The sequence below is a fragment of the Podarcis liolepis genome, assembly GCF_965112155.1.
Source record: "Podarcis liolepis genome assembly, chromosome: 1".
NCBI lineage: Eukaryota > Metazoa > Chordata > Lepidosauria > Squamata > Lacertidae > Podarcis > Podarcis liolepis.
The window spans coordinates 75,966,162-75,984,810 of record NC_139554.1 but is presented as its reverse complement, the minus strand read 5'-3'; the positions used below and the strand labels follow the sequence as shown (position 1 = coordinate 75,984,810).

The following is an 18,649-nucleotide window of genomic DNA, read 5'->3' as shown; positions in this document are numbered from 1 at the left end:
CAAACAATGTGTGTGCATTGGTCTGAGTGTATTGGCGTGAGCACTTCTGCACCTGCACTGCACCAGCCTCCTGGCTGCCTTGCCTCTCTCCCCCTTCTAGAAAGTGGCAGTGGCACTGTTGCTGGGAATAACTTTGCAGCTGTGCCCCAACAGCGAAGCCCCTTCTGAAGTGGCAGCCAGGATATGCCCCCGGTGACCTTCTAAACATCGGGATGAATCTGCTTCAGTACTCACAGAGAAACACGCCAACATTTAGGGAAGTATCAAAGCCAAGTGGCACAATAATCTCGTATAGTTGTTGATGTCGTAATATTTTATTATTTCTACTTATAGAATTTGTTGTACTTTATAGTCATGGAAATAAATAAATGATAAAAAAACCCAGAGCTTTAACCAGCTGAAAAAGATGACAGCCCAAGTTAGTACTTACAGCTTCTCCCTGCCAATAGTATCAAAGGTTACCTTCAGGTCTATGAAAGCAATAGGCAAATGCTTCTTCCTCACAAACATATATCAGCTGTCTATTGCCTGATTTAAAATCTGTTCAAGAAAAACATGGTATTGCATAGAAAAAGACAAGGCTCAGTGACTTACTGATTGTGCTGTGTTATGGTGCAGTAAATATACCGAGTTAAGTTGAATTGACTGAGTACCAAGGGAGAGCAAATTGTACTGATTCCTTTTGTGGCTTTCTTTTATACATCAACAGTACCAAGAATTATGGAAATTTGAAAACTGCCAAATCGCCACTTGCTTAGGTGGGAAACATATTAAAGTATCTGATGTGCGCTGCCCACCTCAAAAGTCAAAGATCTGTGTCAATGGATTGCCACTTGTGAAAAACTACGATGCATCAGGCTGTTGTTGGGCTCTGGAATGTCAATGTAAGTGATAATAGAACAAGGTGCTAATTCCATTGTTCACATCTCAGAGACCACTTGATGTGCTCCATTGATGTGCTCCATTCAATTATAAATTAGTGTAAGATTAACATTTCTCTCATACCTAGGTAGGTAGAAAGATACAGAGCACACAAGCATCACAGTGCCCCTTTTAACTTCTGTGATCTTCTGGCTGTCCAGAATGGAGATCACAGAAGCTGTGGCAGCTGAGCTCCTGTGTTACATTGTGCATGCAGTTGTAGGCACTGGGAAGATTCACACAAGAGCAAAATGCAGCCTAAAATAATATCAGAACAAGCCCAATGAAACATTAGGGATAGCTGAAGCTGCCTTCTGCCAAGTCCATTGGACCATCTAGTTCAGTACTGTCTGTGCTGACTGCAGCAGTCCTCCAAGTTTCCAGATGGAGTCTTTTCCCAACTCTAGCATAATATGTCAAGAGATTGAACCTGGGACCTTTTGCATGCACTCATTATTGTGACACAAACATATCGGCAATTGTTCCACACCATTCATCCAACTGTGGGAAAAAGTGCTGGGTGAAGAACAAGGGTCCACATTTACTGCATCCATGATACCCACAGCAGGCCCAGCTGCTACATTTCCTTGACCCTTCTGGAGCTGTGCTCTTCAAGCTCCTTGCTATAGTACCTTTTGAGGCTTTTGTTCTTGTCCCTTTGATTTTATGTGTTGATATATGTGTGGTAGGCTAATGAATGGATGGTCTCCAACTTGAATGGATGGTTTGACAGGTGGGTTTGACAGTGTTTGGTTTACCTCTGTGAGCCTGTGGCCTTCTCATTCTAACCGTATGTGTTTGCTCCTTTTAGGTGCTTGCAATGGATGGGGAAATCAACACTATGTAACATTTGATGGATCCTATTATAATTTCCATGGGAATTGCACCTATCTGCTTATGAAACCAATCACACCTGTCTCTCAGAATTTCTGGATCTACTTGGACAATCACTATTGCGCTGCCACAGAGAGAGCTCTATGCTCTATGAGCCTTTTCATATTTTACAACCACTCTACAGTCATTTTGACACGAGGAGTTGAAAACGGAGAAGAAAGCAACCTGGTAAAACATTGATCAGATTCTCTGTGTGTAAACAGAACATTATATGACCACTTACAGATAGGTAGCCGTGTTGGTCTGCCATAGTCAAAATAAAAAAGTTCCTTCCAGTAGCACCTTAAAGACCAACTAAGTTAGTTCTTGGTATGAGCTTTCGTGTGCATGCACACTTCTTCAGATACACTGAAACAGAAGTTGCCAGATCCTTCTATATAGTGAGAAGGTGGGGAGGGGTATTACTCAGAAGGGTGGTGGGAATCTCAGCTATCTGCCAATCACCCATTCCCACCACCCTTCTGAGTAATACCCCTCCCCACCTTCTCTCTATATAGAAGGATCTGGCAACTTCTGTTTCAGTGTATCTGAAGAAGTGTGCATGCACACGAAAGCTCATACCAAGAACTAACTTAGTTGGTCTTTAAGGTGCTACTGGAAGGAACTTTTTTATTTTTATTATATGGCCACGTATCAAACAAAGATTTCCTGTCCCACCCCCAGCAATAGTACTTCAGTTTATGAAGTAGCATTTTAAAGCTGTGTCCCCCTCACCAGAGTTAGAGCACAAAAATCACCGCTCTTAAAAAAACAAAGAAGTAGCAAACTGCACATGGCAGCAGGAGGGCAACCCATTTTCTATTATACAGAGCTGAGATACAGTGATCCTGTGGGTAAATTAGTGCTAGTGTAAATATACATAGTGCTAAGCATCTCATATATGCGTGTATCCTTTTCATCAGCTGGAAAGGTAATATAGCTCTTCCTAGGAAGGCTGTTTCACATGCTATGTTTGACCTGCTCTGATTCTTCCAATTGATTACTTCTTAAGGTTCTATATAACAATAAAGAAATCACACCGAGTTTTTCAAAAGATGGCATTGACATCACCAACTCTGGACACTACGTTGTGGTGAAAATGCCTGAAATGGGCCTTTATGTCACCTATACTCGCCTCGCTTTTCAAGTAAACCTCCCTTTCAGCACTTTTTATAACAATACTGAAGGGCTATGTGGTAAGTATTGGCTACAACTAAAGAGTGAATGCACCAGATTTATGTTTATAGCCTTTTATTTCTGTCATTACTTTTGATTTTAAATATTTGTTGGTACTGGAGAGAGGCAGAGGAGAGAGAAAGAAACAGCGTTCCATACATAGGAGCCAACTCCTAGGAGCCAAGGTCCCTTCAGTCCCCCATGCTCTGTCCATCAGGCAGCTTTGTATAGGTTCACCAATTTTTTATATGTAGAAGTCCATATATTTGGACTTCTCCCTGCTCCTTTATTTCTTCTTTCCTCTTGGCTATATATGCAGAAGAGAATATCCAGAGCATCAAAAGAAGAGGCCCTCTAGTTTACTTTAAATCAGTATGCGAAATTTAGTATTCCCTGTGTGTCTTTCGCCTTCTTGTCCCTTGGTTACCAGGCTCATATTAGTTGTTCCAACCCACTGCCATGCCTTTCCACCCTATTGCTATTTGCATTGGCGGGGAGAGCGGGGGGCAAGCAATGTTTATTTCCACAGACTCAATGGGTAAGCAATTGCCACTTTCCTTTGTAGAAAGATTACAGATGCTCGTGCCTTCCTAGCCTTTGCTTGAAGTGACCTTCTTCTCTTTACCAGGTACGTGCACCAACAAAAAGACAGATGATGCAATGAAAAGGAATGGCAAGACTGCAGATTCTTTCACAGAAATGGCAATGGACTGGAAAATGATGGACCTCATCACTAGACATTGTGATGCAGGGCAACACTTGGCACCTTTTCAGACTCAAATGTCACCATCCAAAATGGCCTCCTGTGTAGTGCCTCCCCTATGTAAACTTATCTGGTAAAGCACACTTTTAATGAATGTTATATTTAATGAATGTTACATAAACTGAGGTTCCTCCTAATTATATTGATTTGTTTTGATCACTTAAATCCTACCCAGCAAATGTGGCATCTGAATATAGACTGCATTTTTAATCAAGGCTTATATTGGCTTATATCTTGATCAGGTTCCTAAATTAAATGGGCTTAGATTTTCAAATGTTTCATGCCAGGCAAGAAGACCAGCTGCTTAGAGAACCTTGGCAATGTTTTCCTCCTAGACAAGGGGCCCCTTGATTTATAGCAGAAAACAATTCTCAAAGTCGTAAAAAGGGGGAATTACAGGCTGAGAGTGAGGACACTGACCCTACATGTTACAGAAGATAAAAAAGGCAGAGATAAACATAATTAGGAATGAGTAAATAGTAAAATAATACCAATGTGCCTCCCAGTAAAATGAGCCAGATCTTCTTTCTAAGGTTAAAGAGCAACGGAGAAGCATCTAGCTGGCAGAAAGAGAGCATTTTTGGGAAGTCTTTTTTAAAGCTGTTTCTTTCTTAAACTGAGAAAGTTAAAGGGCAATAAATGTTGGGAAGAGCTAATGGGAAAAGCAGCTGGCTGAAGGGGGGGGTGTAAACTGAAGAGGCTTCTTTTGAAGCGGTTTTTTACTGAGTTCCTTTTTCTACTTTACAAAGGCCTTATTCCTTTTAAAAGGCTACCTATGTTATGTATTAAATATATTGTCTTAAATGTAATTATGCAAAGGATTTAAGAAATGCTAGATTCTTATTTCATATAGTTGTAAGAGTTGTATTTATCCTGAAATTAAGTCAGCCACCAGCCTAGCCCCCCTGCCAGACAGGAGACGCCATCCAAGCAGTCCTGATATATAGTTGTCAGGCATTTGTTTAGAAACCTTCAAATGAAGGAGATCTTTCAATGTTGATGTGAACTCAAGATCCTTGACATATGTTTAAGATAAAAATTTAAGATTAACCATTTGTTTTGGAGGGCAATAGGGCAAGGAGGGCAAGAGGTGAGCTGGTAATTAAGATTCCTTGTTGAGACACATGTAAGATATATTACTACTTATTTGTCATTTATAGATGTAACAATATATAGCTCTTTGTGTTCCATATAAGGACAGGAGGATATGGGTGTATCTTTTAGGATTGGTTATAGCAATCAGCCAATAGGAAATTCAACCAGGCTGATTGGACAGAAGCAGCCAAAGGAGGAGCAAAGGGGGCTGGATTAAGGGAATATAAGTGCTGGCCATAATGGCAGGAGGCCAGGCCAGAGCTTGGTAACCATATACCACTGTGCCTCTCATTTATTTGTCTGACAAATAAATTATTATTTTGAATTCTCTATTGCTGCGTTGAATATTTCATTCCAGCTAAGCGTTAACCACAAGCAGGGTGCTACACAACATTTACTATTCCCAGGGTAGCCATCTTAAGATGGACACCCAAGTGCTGAGGCAATTAAATTTGGTTGTTGCTTTTAAGTTTGCTTAAAAATTAAAAATAATAATAATAGGTATGCATGTTTTCAAGTTTAATTTTGAAGTAGAAATACCCATGTGAACTCCATTAAGTTGCTGTAGAAAAAACTAGCTAAGGAAGGTTATGCACCAGCTCAAAGTGAGTGTGTGTTGGTAATGATGCAAAGCAGGGTTTGCTGTAATTATAATAGACATGTATTTTATGCTGGATTATTAGTATAAGGTATGGTAGTATTTAAGTAAGTGTTACTTGTGGTAGACTCAGAAATTAACAAAGCTGAGTTGATCAAATCCATTAGTTTCAGTGAGTCTAGTCTGACCAGTATTGAGCACAATCCATAGTTGTTCTCTTAAGTAAGTCTTACAGTCAGCAAGTTTAGAATAATAATAGATCTCCATCCTTAATTATTTTGTCTCTTATTTGGAACACATTAGTTCACACTGTAAATAAACTTCATTTTTTAAATTAAACAAGGAGCTTTACAGAATGTCACAATGCTGTTCCGCCACGGCCGTACTATGATGCCTGTGTTGTGGATGGCTGCTCTTCACCAAAGCAGAACATGGAATGTGGAAGTCTCCAGGCCTATGCAGCCTTGTGTGGGTATCATGGGATCTGTGTAGACTGGAGAAGCAAAGCCAACAGGAAGTGTGGTGAGCTGAATGACATCCCAGGAGAGGGTTGTTGATTTTATTCCTTTTTATCAGCTGACATTTTCTTGATCTGTTATCTGCTGGCTCTACGAGCTTAAAATAAGCCCCTCTCAGGAACACAGAGATCTGAATTCCCAAAGTATAATGTTAGGTTTGAAAAGAAGGTCCAAACTGCAGTCTTCTAGTTTAGGGCACTTCATCCCTATAAATCTGTGTCCAATTGAACATGATATAAATCATTAGATGTAGAAAACCAGCAACTCAGAAAACCTGTAAGGATTAGAATATGAAACAGATTATCTTTTGAAGTGGAGAGAGACTGCACTGAGGGCTATACCATTTTAGGCATGACTGAATGTTCACACTAAAATAAACAAATAACTAAATAGGGAAAGCTAGGCTTCTTCCTAATGTACTAGTTTTGTGGATACAACAAATTTTTGCAGGGTAGCGTCAGCGACTGACATTATTAGGCAGCTGTTGAGGTTCAGTGCCTTGAGTTTAAACCAGAGATGACCCTTGACTTCTGCATCACAACAACAGCCACAACAGCCTACCCTCTTTGAGTTGCAGTGAGATTTAGAAGATTGGGTCTCTCTCTCTTCTACAGAGAAAATTGGACACACACCCCGACTCAGTACTATACCATCAACGGTTGTACTGGTGAATCCTCTGCGTACTTCCTTTCCTCATCCACTGTGCGGAGGCAGAGGCAGAGGCAGAGGCAGAGGCAGAGGAGCCAACTCCTAGGGGTCTTTGCCCCCAATAAAATATTTGAGGGGATCAGGCTCCCCCAAAGTTGATGGGCATTGCCGTTCAAATGGTGTGTGTGCACTGCATCATGTGAGGAAATATATTTCTATGAATCCCTACGTGGACCGATTTGATCCGCACACCTCAGACAAATGTATGTATTAGAATGTAATTTTCATTCAGAGTTTACACTTCTCTGAATTTCACAATACAGTTGTTGTATTAAAAAAATCAAAATACATTCTTAAATGTGCTTTTTAGGATAAAATAGAAATGTGTTCACTGAGATAAAATACATATTTAAATAACAACATTTGTTTAATTAATGTGGAAATGGGACAGATTGGATTTATGAATGAACAAATGGACCTGAAGCAGATCAATGTGTTCATCCTTAGCAAGTAGCGGCAAGTGTTGTTTGCCACTGCCACGTCCATTTGCTCATCCATACAAGATTATGGCTAATACACAAAGAACTGCCCCCCCAAAAAAAACCAGTGCAGCAGGACAACCCTGCATCTATCAAAATATATGTGAATGAAACTACCCCACTCAATCTGCATGGATATTTCACAGAACTCAGATGCTCTCGGGATCAAATCTATAAGCCATGTGGAAGAATGGAAAGGCTCACTTGCAATAGTGGGTGAGTAATTGCAAGACAAATCTTTATCAAATGGTGTGTGTGTGTGTGTATGAATAACTGAATAATTGCTCAGTGACCTTTCCTTTATCCTGTTAACACAATCCTACAGAAAAACCACTGTTGGTGCAAATCCAGAAGAAGGTGACATTCCAGGAATCCTTGTTGAAGGATGTTTCTGTCCAGATGGAATGATCCAATTGAATCACCATGATAGTATCTGTGTTTCTGTCTGTGGTAAGGAAATTGGGGGAAATTGGGAATACAGTTGGCCCAAGATGCCCATATGAAACTGCCCGCCCACACCAGCTGCCTATACAGCATGTAGGTTGCATGCTGGATTAGTGGAACCTGGAAAGGATAAGGAAGCAATGAAGCCAGTACCATGGAAAGAAAAACTGGGAAAGGAAGTTAGCTATATTAGCATGGATAAAATGCCTCCTTAGAACAATCCTTGGCTGATGATAGAGCAAGCAGGAAAATGTCACAATTTAGAAATGTGAGCAATGCTTTTTTTGGCCGTGGCTCTCTCATGATTTTTCATATGACATACACCCTTTCGGGGTCCTGATTTGTATATGAATGTGTCTTCAGTGTTGTTAACTTCTTTTCTGAAATGGTCTGCCTCATATTCCAACTGTTTTAACTTGTAGGCTGCACAGGAACTGATGGACTACTGAGACAGGTAAGGAATCATAGAATCATAGAGTTGGAAGAGACCACAAGGGCCATCGAGTCCAACCCCCTGCCAAGCAGGAAACATCATCAGAGCACTCCTGACATATGGTTATCAAGCCTCTGCTTAAAGACCTCCAAAGTAGGAGACATATGGTTGTCAAGCCTCTGCTTAAAGACCTCCAAAGTAAGGAGGCGTGCAAAAGATGGGTTCTACAGCTGATATACAGCCAGAATAATATTTTGCACTCTACCCACAAGCTAATACTGCCTAAAATTGCTGAACACTGGTTCAGAGCAAATACAATGCAAGAACCAGCACAATTGTATGACAAACTATCACAGCATTCTGTGCTTATTATGGTTAGCCAATATAGTGCAAGAGTTTGTCATGCACATTCTATAGCAGGTTGGGAACTCACATGTCATGGTTTCATATTAGTTAACTTATCCATAGAAGAATGAGAAAAGTTGGCTCCTTAACGGTGGATTGAGAAACCATTGGGTGAAGTTACTGCACAAGTGCAACAGAACTTCCCTTTTCTCTCCCCCCCCCCTGTGTATGCCTCTGCACTCCCTCCAAATCTGCTCTGAGGTATCACCCAAACCTCTAGAGCAGATTAAGGCACAGGTGTACAGGGGAGGAGAAGGAGAGGAAGTTTCACTGCACAAGTGGAAGTTGTTCCACCCATTCAGTGACTGTGCTAGATTCAACCCACTATGCCTTTGTTTGAGGAAGGAAAGTGTACGAAAAGACTAAGAGTAGTTTCAGAACAACCCTACAGTAGACACACTTTCCCACAGGTCTATCTAGCCCAGAACTGTCAATGCTAGCTGGCATTTGCTCTCCAAGATTTCAGATAGGAGTCCATCCCAGTCTTACCAAAGCATGTACCCTGCCCCTGAGCTGTGGTCTTTCCCCATCAAAAACTCAGCCCCAGAATGATTAATTACTCTGATCAACATTTTTTTTTCTTTTTTCCCTTTTTTGAACATTTATTATACAGCCAGGAGAGAGGTGGGAAAAAGATTGTCAGGTCTGCACCTGTAGCAAGGACACACTGGATATTTCTTGTTCCCCCCACATTTGTGCAAGATCTCCGCCAATAACTTGCACAAAGGAAGGATTTGTACCTATAGTGCGGATACAGCCAGAGGATCCCTGCTGCACAGAGATAGTGTGTGGTAAGCAATACTTCAGTAAGATAGATAGATAGATAGATAGATAGATAGAATTTTTATTAGATTGTTTTGTTTTACAGTTTTAAATACTCATTTAAACATCCTTAAAATATGAATGACTTCCCTTCTTCTCTTTCCATGGTTCATTTTGTATACCATAAATCCCTGCATATTTTACATAAACTAAACCATTCACTATTCCATTATTCCATCCAACAAAACTTATTTACACTGTTGAATTTATCTTAATGCTGCCAGCGTTATCAAGTGTACACAGTTGCCCCCCCCCATATATTCACAATAAACATTGCTCAATCTTCTTTAAATATATGTTCTTCTTGTTCTCTTATTTACTTCAGTAAGTTTTAGGGATGCATTTACTAATGCAGAACAAAGACTGTATGTTTTCTGGAATAATGTATAGAGAATGCATGCTGTCCTCACTGCACCAGTTCTGCATGAGTAATCCAGAACATTTTGTTCAAAAATATTCATCACCACCAGCTAGTGTGGTGCATTGCATTGGTTAGAGTGCTGGACAAGGACTTGGGAGACCTGGGTTCAGTTTCCTACTGAGCCACGAAGTTCATTCTCAGCCTTGCCTATCTAACAGGGTTGTGTAGAGAAAGAACCATGTATATGCCACCTTGAGCTCAGGGGGTGGGGTATAAAGGTTATAGGTGAATACTGTTTTAAAAAGCAGTAGTAGATTGTTGCCAGCCCACGAAGAATATAGGGTTTCTCTACCTACAATATTATCAAAATGCAAGAAAAAGTGAATGCCTCATATTTTATCTGTTCTTCATTCACAGAATGTAATGAAAGGTCGTGTCCTCTAACCAAACAGATATGCAATCCAGGCTTCCAAATTGTAGCAACCGCTTCTGATGGTGCCTGTTGTCCCATTCATGTCTGTAGTAAGTAATAAATTCACATACATGTCATTTTTGGAGTGGAAGCACAGTTAAGCAACATACGCACTAACCTATCTGTATCGGGAAAATATAGGTCCACACCCCCCAATCTGGAATCATTCATGCTCATCCTGTACATGCTGCTTTAAATCTAGATTGATTTTACATCCAAGGAGGTAGGAGTTGTTACTTGGTATGTGTTTGAAAACCCTTCCCTTGAGTGGCTTTTTCTACCGCTACATACCCTGGGTAAATGAAAAGGGATCATGGTATACACCCATCCACCTCATTTTTAGGCAGGTGTGGATACTAACACCTACACCTGTTTTCAAATGGGCACCCTATGGGGAAATGCAGAATTAATCTGCAATGAGCTTTTATTTTTGGAATGAAACTAGTTTCCGAAGAAGCACTCTTCTGGGGCAAAATATACGCAATAGATCTAGACTGAGTGTTGACCATGTTGAAAAAACATGTGCTCACTCTCCATTGATTCTAGAATAACATGCTATCTGTGTACGTGTGCAGCCTTAGTCACAAAATGCTAAAAACACATTTGGCAGAGGGATATTATGTGTATTTTCACTATCTGGATCAAAATGCTTTGTTACTAATTTGTGAGTGATTCTTCTCTACAACTAATATAGTAGAAAAAGGAGAAAAGAACCCAGGAAACCCATAGGAGAGAAGTCAAGAAAATCTCAACGTTTCTGAGCATTATTATTTTTTTACTTACAGAATCAAAAAATGTTTGTGTATCTAAAGGAATTGAGTATCAGGTAAGGTCTGCTGCTTTCTTTAATTCGCTGCTATGATATTCCTTTAGCTCAGGGGTGGGAGAACTTTTTAACCTAAAAGGTGGGCTCTTTAGTGCCCTCAATGGGCTATTACTTTTATAGCTGCTTTTTAAAATAGGCAAATGAAATTTGAAATTTAATATAGTGTCTTCTTTGGCCCTGAAAATCTAATAATTATTTTAATGCTAGATCAAAATAAAAAAATTCCTTCCAGTAGCACCTTAAAGACCAACTAAGTTAGTTCTTGGTATGAGCTTTCGTGTGCATGCACACTTCTGCATGCACACGAAAGCTCATACCAAGAACTAACTTAGTTGGTCTTTAAGGTGCTACTGGAAGGAATTTTTTTATTTTGACTATGGCAGACCAACACGGCTACCTATCTACTACTTTAATGCTAGATGTTAGTCTTTGAGTTATATCCAGCTATTCTGAATAGACCCATTGAAAGCAGTGGCTTTAGAACTAAAGTTTGAGTATGACTTAGTTAAATACACCCTTTCACTAATCCCATGCTGCTTAATAGCATTTCTGTGTTAATATGCTGGATTTACTTACCAGATAATTCCCCTTCTGCTTTACCATCTCTCATTTAAGCCTGGATCAGTGGTACCTTCAGACTCTTGTGATGAATGCTTCTGCACTGTAACACAGGATCCTAAAACCCAAACCAATAAAATTAAGTGCACTCCAATTAATTGTTCTACTGAATGTCAACAGGTAGGTAGACACATTGATGACTAACTTCTCCTCTGTTGCTGACTCAGCTTACCTTGCCATTGTTATTGTGGTTAGACAAATGTAATGAACAGCAGCTGATTGGAAAATAGCTTCCCTTCTACAGTAGTTAACAACAACAACAACAACAACAACAACAACAACAACAACAACAACAACAACAATTCCAGACAGAAGCACTGGGAGAAAGCTTCCATAAAAGGTTGCTTTTCTATAGAGAGAAAAGTGGAAGATCTGATGAATCTTATGTACATTATGGGCAAAGATGATCCATCACTGCATGTATCAGACTAACACATGGTGGTTCCAAAAGATGGGGGTTAAGTAAAATAACACCAGAATGGAAACTTAGGGAAGAGCTGTGATGCCTACTATTAACACCAGCTAGTTAATAAAAATGCTAGATAATGATCATGTTTTGTTCAGATACTAAACCTCATATTTCTTGAGCTAGATAGAATAGGAAGCCTAAGGGACAATTCTGTGGATTGAAGTAGTTTCTGGGCTTCCATTCACAAGTCCAGATTCCACCCCAAACTGGGAAGTCCATCAGAATCTGAAGTAGGGGTTGCCCAAAATCTAAAAATCACTTGCAAAAATGTGAACATTAGTCAAAACTGCATAGAAAAATGTGCTTATAAGGAGAAATGTTGGTGAATTTTCATGAAGATCTTCTTTAAAATTCAAAATGTGGACCATTGAATTTAAGACTGGAAAAACGAGAAACTGGGGGAATTGAAATTGACAGCTCATTCCATCCTTTCATCAGCATCTTTTCATCCTCAGGGGTTCCACTATATCCAGAAAGAAGGAAAATGCTGTGGTGAATGTGTGCAGACAGCATGTGTGACAAAGCTTTCACCTGGGGTAGTGGCCATTGAGGTATGTGTTTACCTTCTTTATGAGCAATTGTTTTGATGTGACCATATTACTCAGCTCAAAAACACAGTTTGAAGGAGACTTCTCTTTGAAAACTGAGAATGCTTCATGTGTAACAATGGAATATAATGCCTTCATGAAATTAGATTTTAGCAATAGTGAGATACTTCTATACATTCCAAAATGCAGGTACTGAAGAAAACAACTTTTCATACAGATAGGACAGGCACTAGGGAAGAAAGATTTGCAGCTGACATAAGTTCACCCAGGATGTCTGTGGGAAAGGAGGGAATTTGAATTGACCCTCCTGATCTTCAGAACAGGAGAGAAACCACCAGTGAATGCCATGATTAAAACATAACTTCCTGTTCTATTTCTGTAGTCAGCCACTATTGAGCCAAACTAGGCACTGCACCATTCATGTAATTAACACTTGCATGAGGAGCTTTTACAAAATAAAATGTAGGAAAATATAGATGAAGATCAGCTCTTTTGCTCAATAGCACCTATTTCTGAATATTATTTTCTACTACAGGTTGGGAAGACCTACAAGGATCCACAGGATAACTGTACTCAGTATCTATGCACCAGGGTATCAGATCAATTTATATTGAGTACCACAATAATATCCTGCCCAGTGTTTGATCGATCAAACTGTGTCCCAGTGAGTATTATTATAGCAGTGCTTACTTTTATCAGTTCAACTCACATTTCTTATTATTAACCCTATGTAGAAAACTCATTTGGCTTCCAGAGCCAGACGGAAGGAGGCTGGCTGGTTTGTGTTTGGGGATCTATGTCACTAAACCACTAACAGGTAGCTCAGTCGGTTAGGGCAGGGTCTCATAATGCCAAGGCTGCAGGTTCAATCCCTGTATGGAACAGCTCCATATTCCTGAATATTGACTTCAGATTATGATTGGTTGTGAGTGAAATAAACCATCATCGCTGGTTAGCCTTCCAGAGTTAGCTGTGAGGAGCAGGAAGGAACAAAGCAGGTGCAAAATGGATGGATTCAAAGTTTTATAATCTGTACATAAAGGAGGAAAAGGAGTGACATGCAAAAAAAGGAGAAATATGAAGGTATGAAGCACTAATATTATAATGTGACATATTCTCATGTTTCTTTTCAAAATAGGCAACTATTCAAACTGCTGCTGATGGATGCTGTGAGATATGTGAGTATGTTCTTTACAACAGTTCATGAATGAAAGCAAAAGAGCTTTTATAAAGTCCTAATTTGCACATAACCAGTGCTTTTTTCCCTGAGGGTACACAGGGGTACGCCTACCCCTAAACATTTTGTGAATCTTTGTACTTTTGTCCATTTACTGTATTTATTTTTCCGATTTGAACTATAAAATTGTGATTTTCTTGAGTCAAAATGAGAGTACCCCTAAACATTTTTAAAGAAAAAAATCACTGCACATAACTGTCAGGAACTGGCTGGATGAGGAAGAGGGGGGGCGCTGCTCTCCCAAGAGCCCCCCAGGGATGACACAGAGGAAAGAGACTTGGGCCCAGGACATTGGTGGTGGGACATGGAGGACCAGTCTGCAGAAGGGGCAAGCTGGGAGGTGATTGAAGCAGGAGGTTTGAGTGAACATAGAGAGTCAGAAGAAGAAAGCCATTCCAGGACAGGGCTGGGCACCGAGAGCTCAGACTGACAGAGAGGAGCCAGATACTGCCTCTGTTGCTCAGCAGTCCGGCTCCAGCTAGCTCTCCTCCTCCACTGACACCCAGGTCATGAAGAGTCCTGCCCATTGCTGAGCAACGGGCCAGACAGGCCCAGAGGGGAATCCCTCTCCCTTGCTGCAGTCTATGGCTACTTGAGAAGAGTCCAGAGTGAGGGAAGGGAAGGGAGGCCAGATGCCAGTTCCAGCAATGTCTTCAACTAGGGGAGACTAGCATAGATGAACTTGGTTGTGCTTTTACTTTTGTGAATAAAAGTTATTTGTATTTCACGTCTCGAGTCCTTTTCCTAACCTGTGGAAGAACCTGCAGTCTCCTGACATCCCCTTGACAATAACACAAAACCAAACCACAAAACCACAATGGAATACCAGTAAAAATCCATTTCTCTAATCTGTTTTCTGTGATGTCAGCTGATTATTAATAATAGCATTAGAGCAAAAAGAAGAGCCATCTAAAGTTCTTCAAAGAGGCCTGTTAAATCTAGGGCAGGGAAAAATATTTGATTCAGTTTGCGTTTAAAGCTGAATCTATCAAAATTGCACTTTCCATAACAATATGAGAACCAAAACAGAATCATCCTTTGAAATGCACACTTATTTGAATTTTACAATGTAACCCTGCAACCAAACAATGACTACAGAAATGCATATATTAGGGGGGGTGTGTGGAATGAGCAGCTACATTTGAAATGATAGATAAAACTGCTTTTAAGTTCAAAGCTACTAGTTCCTGATAGTTTAAGTTCCAATCAGGTAAAGTTATTTGAGGATTTTTGTTTCCCTTTCATTTTCAGGTACCCCCTTGTCACATAATTGTACAATTAACCTGAAGAGGCAATTCATTGTTTATAAGAATTGTAAATCAGCCAGGCCTATCAACGTTCCTTCCTGTGGAGGATCCTGCAACACCTACTCTGTGTAAGTAAAAGATTGCTCCACCTGTCTCAGTCAGCTTGACTTCTACAGCACAACACAGACACAGCATTCACTCTTTGTGCCTCTTTGCTTACCATTTTCTGGAAATGAGCCTGGAGCATGAATATACCTCAGTTTTTGCCACTGCCACCCTCTGTAAAATAGCAAATAATAGTTGCACTATTAAGTCACCCTGGACTTGTAACAAGTAGGTGAGTTTCAAATTTGCCCACTTTGCACACACAGTTATATTGTTACCATATGATTGCTTCACTACACATGCAGAGACTTTCAAAATTTTATCATTTTACTGCAAGATTTATGGAAAAATCAGGTGAGCCAATGGCACAACTGCTCTAGTATGTGCACAAGGTCTCTATGGGTCAACCTGTCTGGCATGTTGCCACGAGTCCAGGATAATACAAATTAACTGGCCGTTAAATTATTCTCCAAAGGCTGGTTTTTGGTATAATGACACAATCGCTTGACTGGATGTTCCAATAAATTGAACAAGAATGTGTTATTTCCCCCAGTGAAAAGTAGTGGTAACATGTTCCTTATTTTCCAAGGGTGTTACGCCAAAAGAATAGGCACTGAGAGGCCTTTAGCCAGTTCTTCTAACAGCCTGTTAATTTAGTCCACAGGGGTAGGACCCCCAAAGTGTAGGTGGTATCTAAGCAGCTTGAGCAAGACCCAGGTTAAGATTTCAGAAGCAGACAGGTGTTGAATATAGTGGAAAGCTTCTGATAATCAGGACTCAAACTGTCACACTGTACAAAAGCACTGAATGTTGTGATCTACATGGGTATTTCTCCTTTGTGAGAGACACATGTATATACCCAGTGTCTTCTTATAGATCAGGCTGCAACCTGTCAAGAACTCAGTGGGACTCTGCAATTCCTCTTTCTGTTTTTTTCCTGTTGTCTTGGTAGAGCTGGACAGCAGGAGAAGCAGCATGCACCCCTCTATTAGCAATGGAAGCAGATATCTGCTAGGAAACCTTGCTGCTGCCTTTTTCTGCTGATAGTGACAATATTTATGAGTTTTACAAGCCACCTAGTGGCTTACAAGCCAAGTCAAAGAAAGTTAACATTGTGCACAGATCTGGGGGGACAACAGAAATGGAAGTAGAAGCAGAGTTCCCCAGAGATCTAAAACCACACAGTCTCCATCTTTTTTCCTTCAATGTTTTTAGCATGGAACACTGGTGGGGAGGGAAGAAAGTGGAGCATAATGGCCTAAACCAACTTTCACCCTCCAGATATTTTGGACTACAATCCCCACCAATCAGCATGACCAACAGTCAGGGGTGATGGAAACTGTTGTCCAAAACATGTGGAGGGCGCCATATTGATGAAGGCTGGGCTAAACCAAAAACACGGACCAGTGCACTTAGTTAATGAATAAATGCTAGAAAACTATTTCTTGACTTGACATCACTGGCTGCTTTTCGTGTAAAGAGGAACATCAGTCAAAACGTTTCACCTGTGCTTTCTCCCTCAGATATTCCTTTGATACTCACAAAATGAAGCATGGATGCACATGTTGCCATGCCACAAAATACCATAAAGTGAGAGTCGAACTGGTTTGCAGCAAAAGGAGGCATATGAAATACACATATCTTCATGTAGATGAGTGTAGCTGTGTGGAAACTAAATGCCCAACATAGAAATATGAACCAAAAAATGTTGGTGAAATGTTTTGCCTTTATTTGAATTATTCATTTAAAAAAATTCTTCAAGCAGTTGTGTGCAATTGAGTGTATGCGTGCATGCATGCATGCATTCACATATCCATTTTTACTCCTGTAATATGAGATGTTTAGGATTTTTTTACAAAGTGATTCATCCCTGTAATCATGTTTCTTATTCCAATTGCTACAGGAAATTGAATGACAAAGAACAATGTTGATATTTGTCAAATAAACTATGTTTCCAAGTTGACTTGATTCTGTTGCAATAACCTCACCTAGATCAGCTACAGTATATCCTCTTCTCTTTCACTCTCAAAGACCTGACAGAGAAGAATTAGTAGTGTAAACATTCACAATGTGAACACACACCGTTAAAATCTTCCCAAGAAGATTGGTGAAAGACTTGGCTGGAAATTCATTGTGGAAGTCGGGGGGGGGGAGGAGTTTTCTACTTGTAAAAGTGTAGCATTCTGGATCTGTAGAAACAAAGAACATTACTGTATTCAATGTAAGAGTCGGACACAGTTATGAAAGAGGGTGGCCCTTACTTGCGTGTTATTATCATTGGAATTAAACAGTTGGTGTAGGGGCCACATGCACCACTTCCAGAGACTCTTTCCCTACTGTCTCTACTGACCAGCACAAAGGATGGATGGGGGCTTCTCGCTGCGTTCAGGTAAATACACTGAGAACCCTCGAAATGATGTGGAATGTGGGTAGAAGTTCAATACTGAATGTGGGCAAATGTGGGTCTGATATGGAGCCAGGGGTAGGGTGCAGACAAAGGTATTTAGCAGCGGGGGCGGCCTCTGCAACCTCTGCATGACCAGTTTAACCACAACTCTGCTAACTCCTTCTGGATAAGATGTTGTGTGATTAACTCAGTTGTCTGATTCACCACCACACTGAACATAATATTCATGTTTTCCCCTCCCCACATTACTTCCTCCTCTGGGAGATATTTGGGACACAGTTACAACCAGGTTGTTTAATAGCTGCTCCTAGCATAATTTCATTCACATCACTGAGTAGATGTTTTCCTTATACTTTTAACTGGTATTCGGTTGAGAGGAAATCTTCCTACCGTTCAGCTTGGCCAGTCACACTGGGCATTAGAGGCAATGGGGATCTTCCACTGCAAAGTGTGGTCTGGCTAGATTGATGACGTTATTTGCCCTACAAGTAGATGTTCTCTCACTGTAGTGTACTGTGGTCCAGATTGGTTAGATCAGCTTACAGGAAGTTGGTGTCCTGCCTTCCTTAGAGTCTATATAATAGAAACCCAACATATAGCCATATGTTATTAGGGTAGCACTAAGCTATGGGAAACACCTGAGGTACAATAATATTCAAAAGTTGCCACACCTGCATGAAACTTCTAGGTTATACTGGACTCCAACACAGCTCTTTCTGCTGAGGAAATGCTTTCTTTCCTGAATTCCAATAGTCTTGACTTATTGTGATTTCCCACAAGATCTCTCACACCACAAGCATTAGGCTAACACCCACTGAAGATTCACAGTGTGTTGTGGTTTATGTTTTGCTTTGCATTCCAACTTGGCTAGAAAGCTGCCAGAAGCAGCTAGGAAAGCTTTCACAGACTCTGGTTACAACCTCAAATACTGCATCAGTATTTCATAAAAACAACAGCAGGATAAATGTGGGTTGTGGCTAACATTGCATGTACACTGCTTCTCAAACCAAAAGCATGAGCATGCTTGGTGCAAAGGAAATAGTAGTAGTAGTATGCACACAGCCCTAAGTTCTAATGGCTTAGTCTTCAGCATGCTGCACCAGCATGAGGTCACAGTGGCCAGT

General features: G+C 40.4%; 1 protein-coding gene and 1 long non-coding RNA gene across 5 annotated transcripts in view; one reads left to right on the top strand and one right to left on the bottom strand.

Annotated features, from left to right (window-relative positions):
• LOC310705361 (mucin-5B-like) overlaps positions 1 to 17,081 on the top strand; it is a 46,109-nt gene extending 29,028 nt beyond the window's left edge. For all 4 annotated transcript variants that reach the window (XM_083500052.1, XM_083500051.1, XM_083500053.1 and 1 more), the window contains 17 exons: positions 710 to 884; positions 1,733 to 1,983; positions 2,807 to 2,990; positions 3,599 to 3,806; positions 5,770 to 5,948; positions 7,278 to 7,347; positions 7,457 to 7,581; positions 7,998 to 8,029; positions 9,027 to 9,204; positions 10,014 to 10,118; positions 10,854 to 10,894; positions 11,510 to 11,632; positions 12,437 to 12,532; positions 13,065 to 13,193; positions 13,668 to 13,707; positions 15,018 to 15,141; positions 16,642 to 17,081. In XM_083500052.1, the coding sequence (XP_083356178.1) occupies positions 710 to 884; positions 1,733 to 1,983; positions 2,807 to 2,990; positions 3,599 to 3,806; positions 5,770 to 5,948; positions 7,278 to 7,347; positions 7,457 to 7,581; positions 7,998 to 8,029; positions 9,027 to 9,204; positions 10,014 to 10,118; positions 10,854 to 10,894; positions 11,510 to 11,632; positions 12,437 to 12,532; positions 13,065 to 13,193; positions 13,668 to 13,707; positions 15,018 to 15,141; positions 16,642 to 16,807 (2,226 nt within the window). In that variant the 3' untranslated portion in view covers positions 16,808 to 17,081. The remainder of the gene's footprint in view (positions 1 to 709; positions 885 to 1,732; positions 1,984 to 2,806; positions 2,991 to 3,598; positions 3,807 to 5,769; positions 5,949 to 7,277; positions 7,348 to 7,456; positions 7,582 to 7,997; positions 8,030 to 9,026; positions 9,205 to 10,013; positions 10,119 to 10,853; positions 10,895 to 11,509; positions 11,633 to 12,436; positions 12,533 to 13,064; positions 13,194 to 13,667; positions 13,708 to 15,017; positions 15,142 to 16,641) is intronic.
• On the bottom strand, positions 5,955 to 17,557 carry LOC310705392. Its single transcript, XR_014525232.1, has 4 exons — positions 17,107 to 17,557; positions 15,234 to 15,292; positions 11,471 to 11,570; positions 5,955 to 6,218 (listed from the first exon to the last, which is right to left on the bottom strand). It is a non-coding gene; the product is annotated as an uncharacterized lncRNA (long non-coding RNA).
• Between the last annotated feature and the right edge of the window lie 1,092 nt (positions 17,558 to 18,649).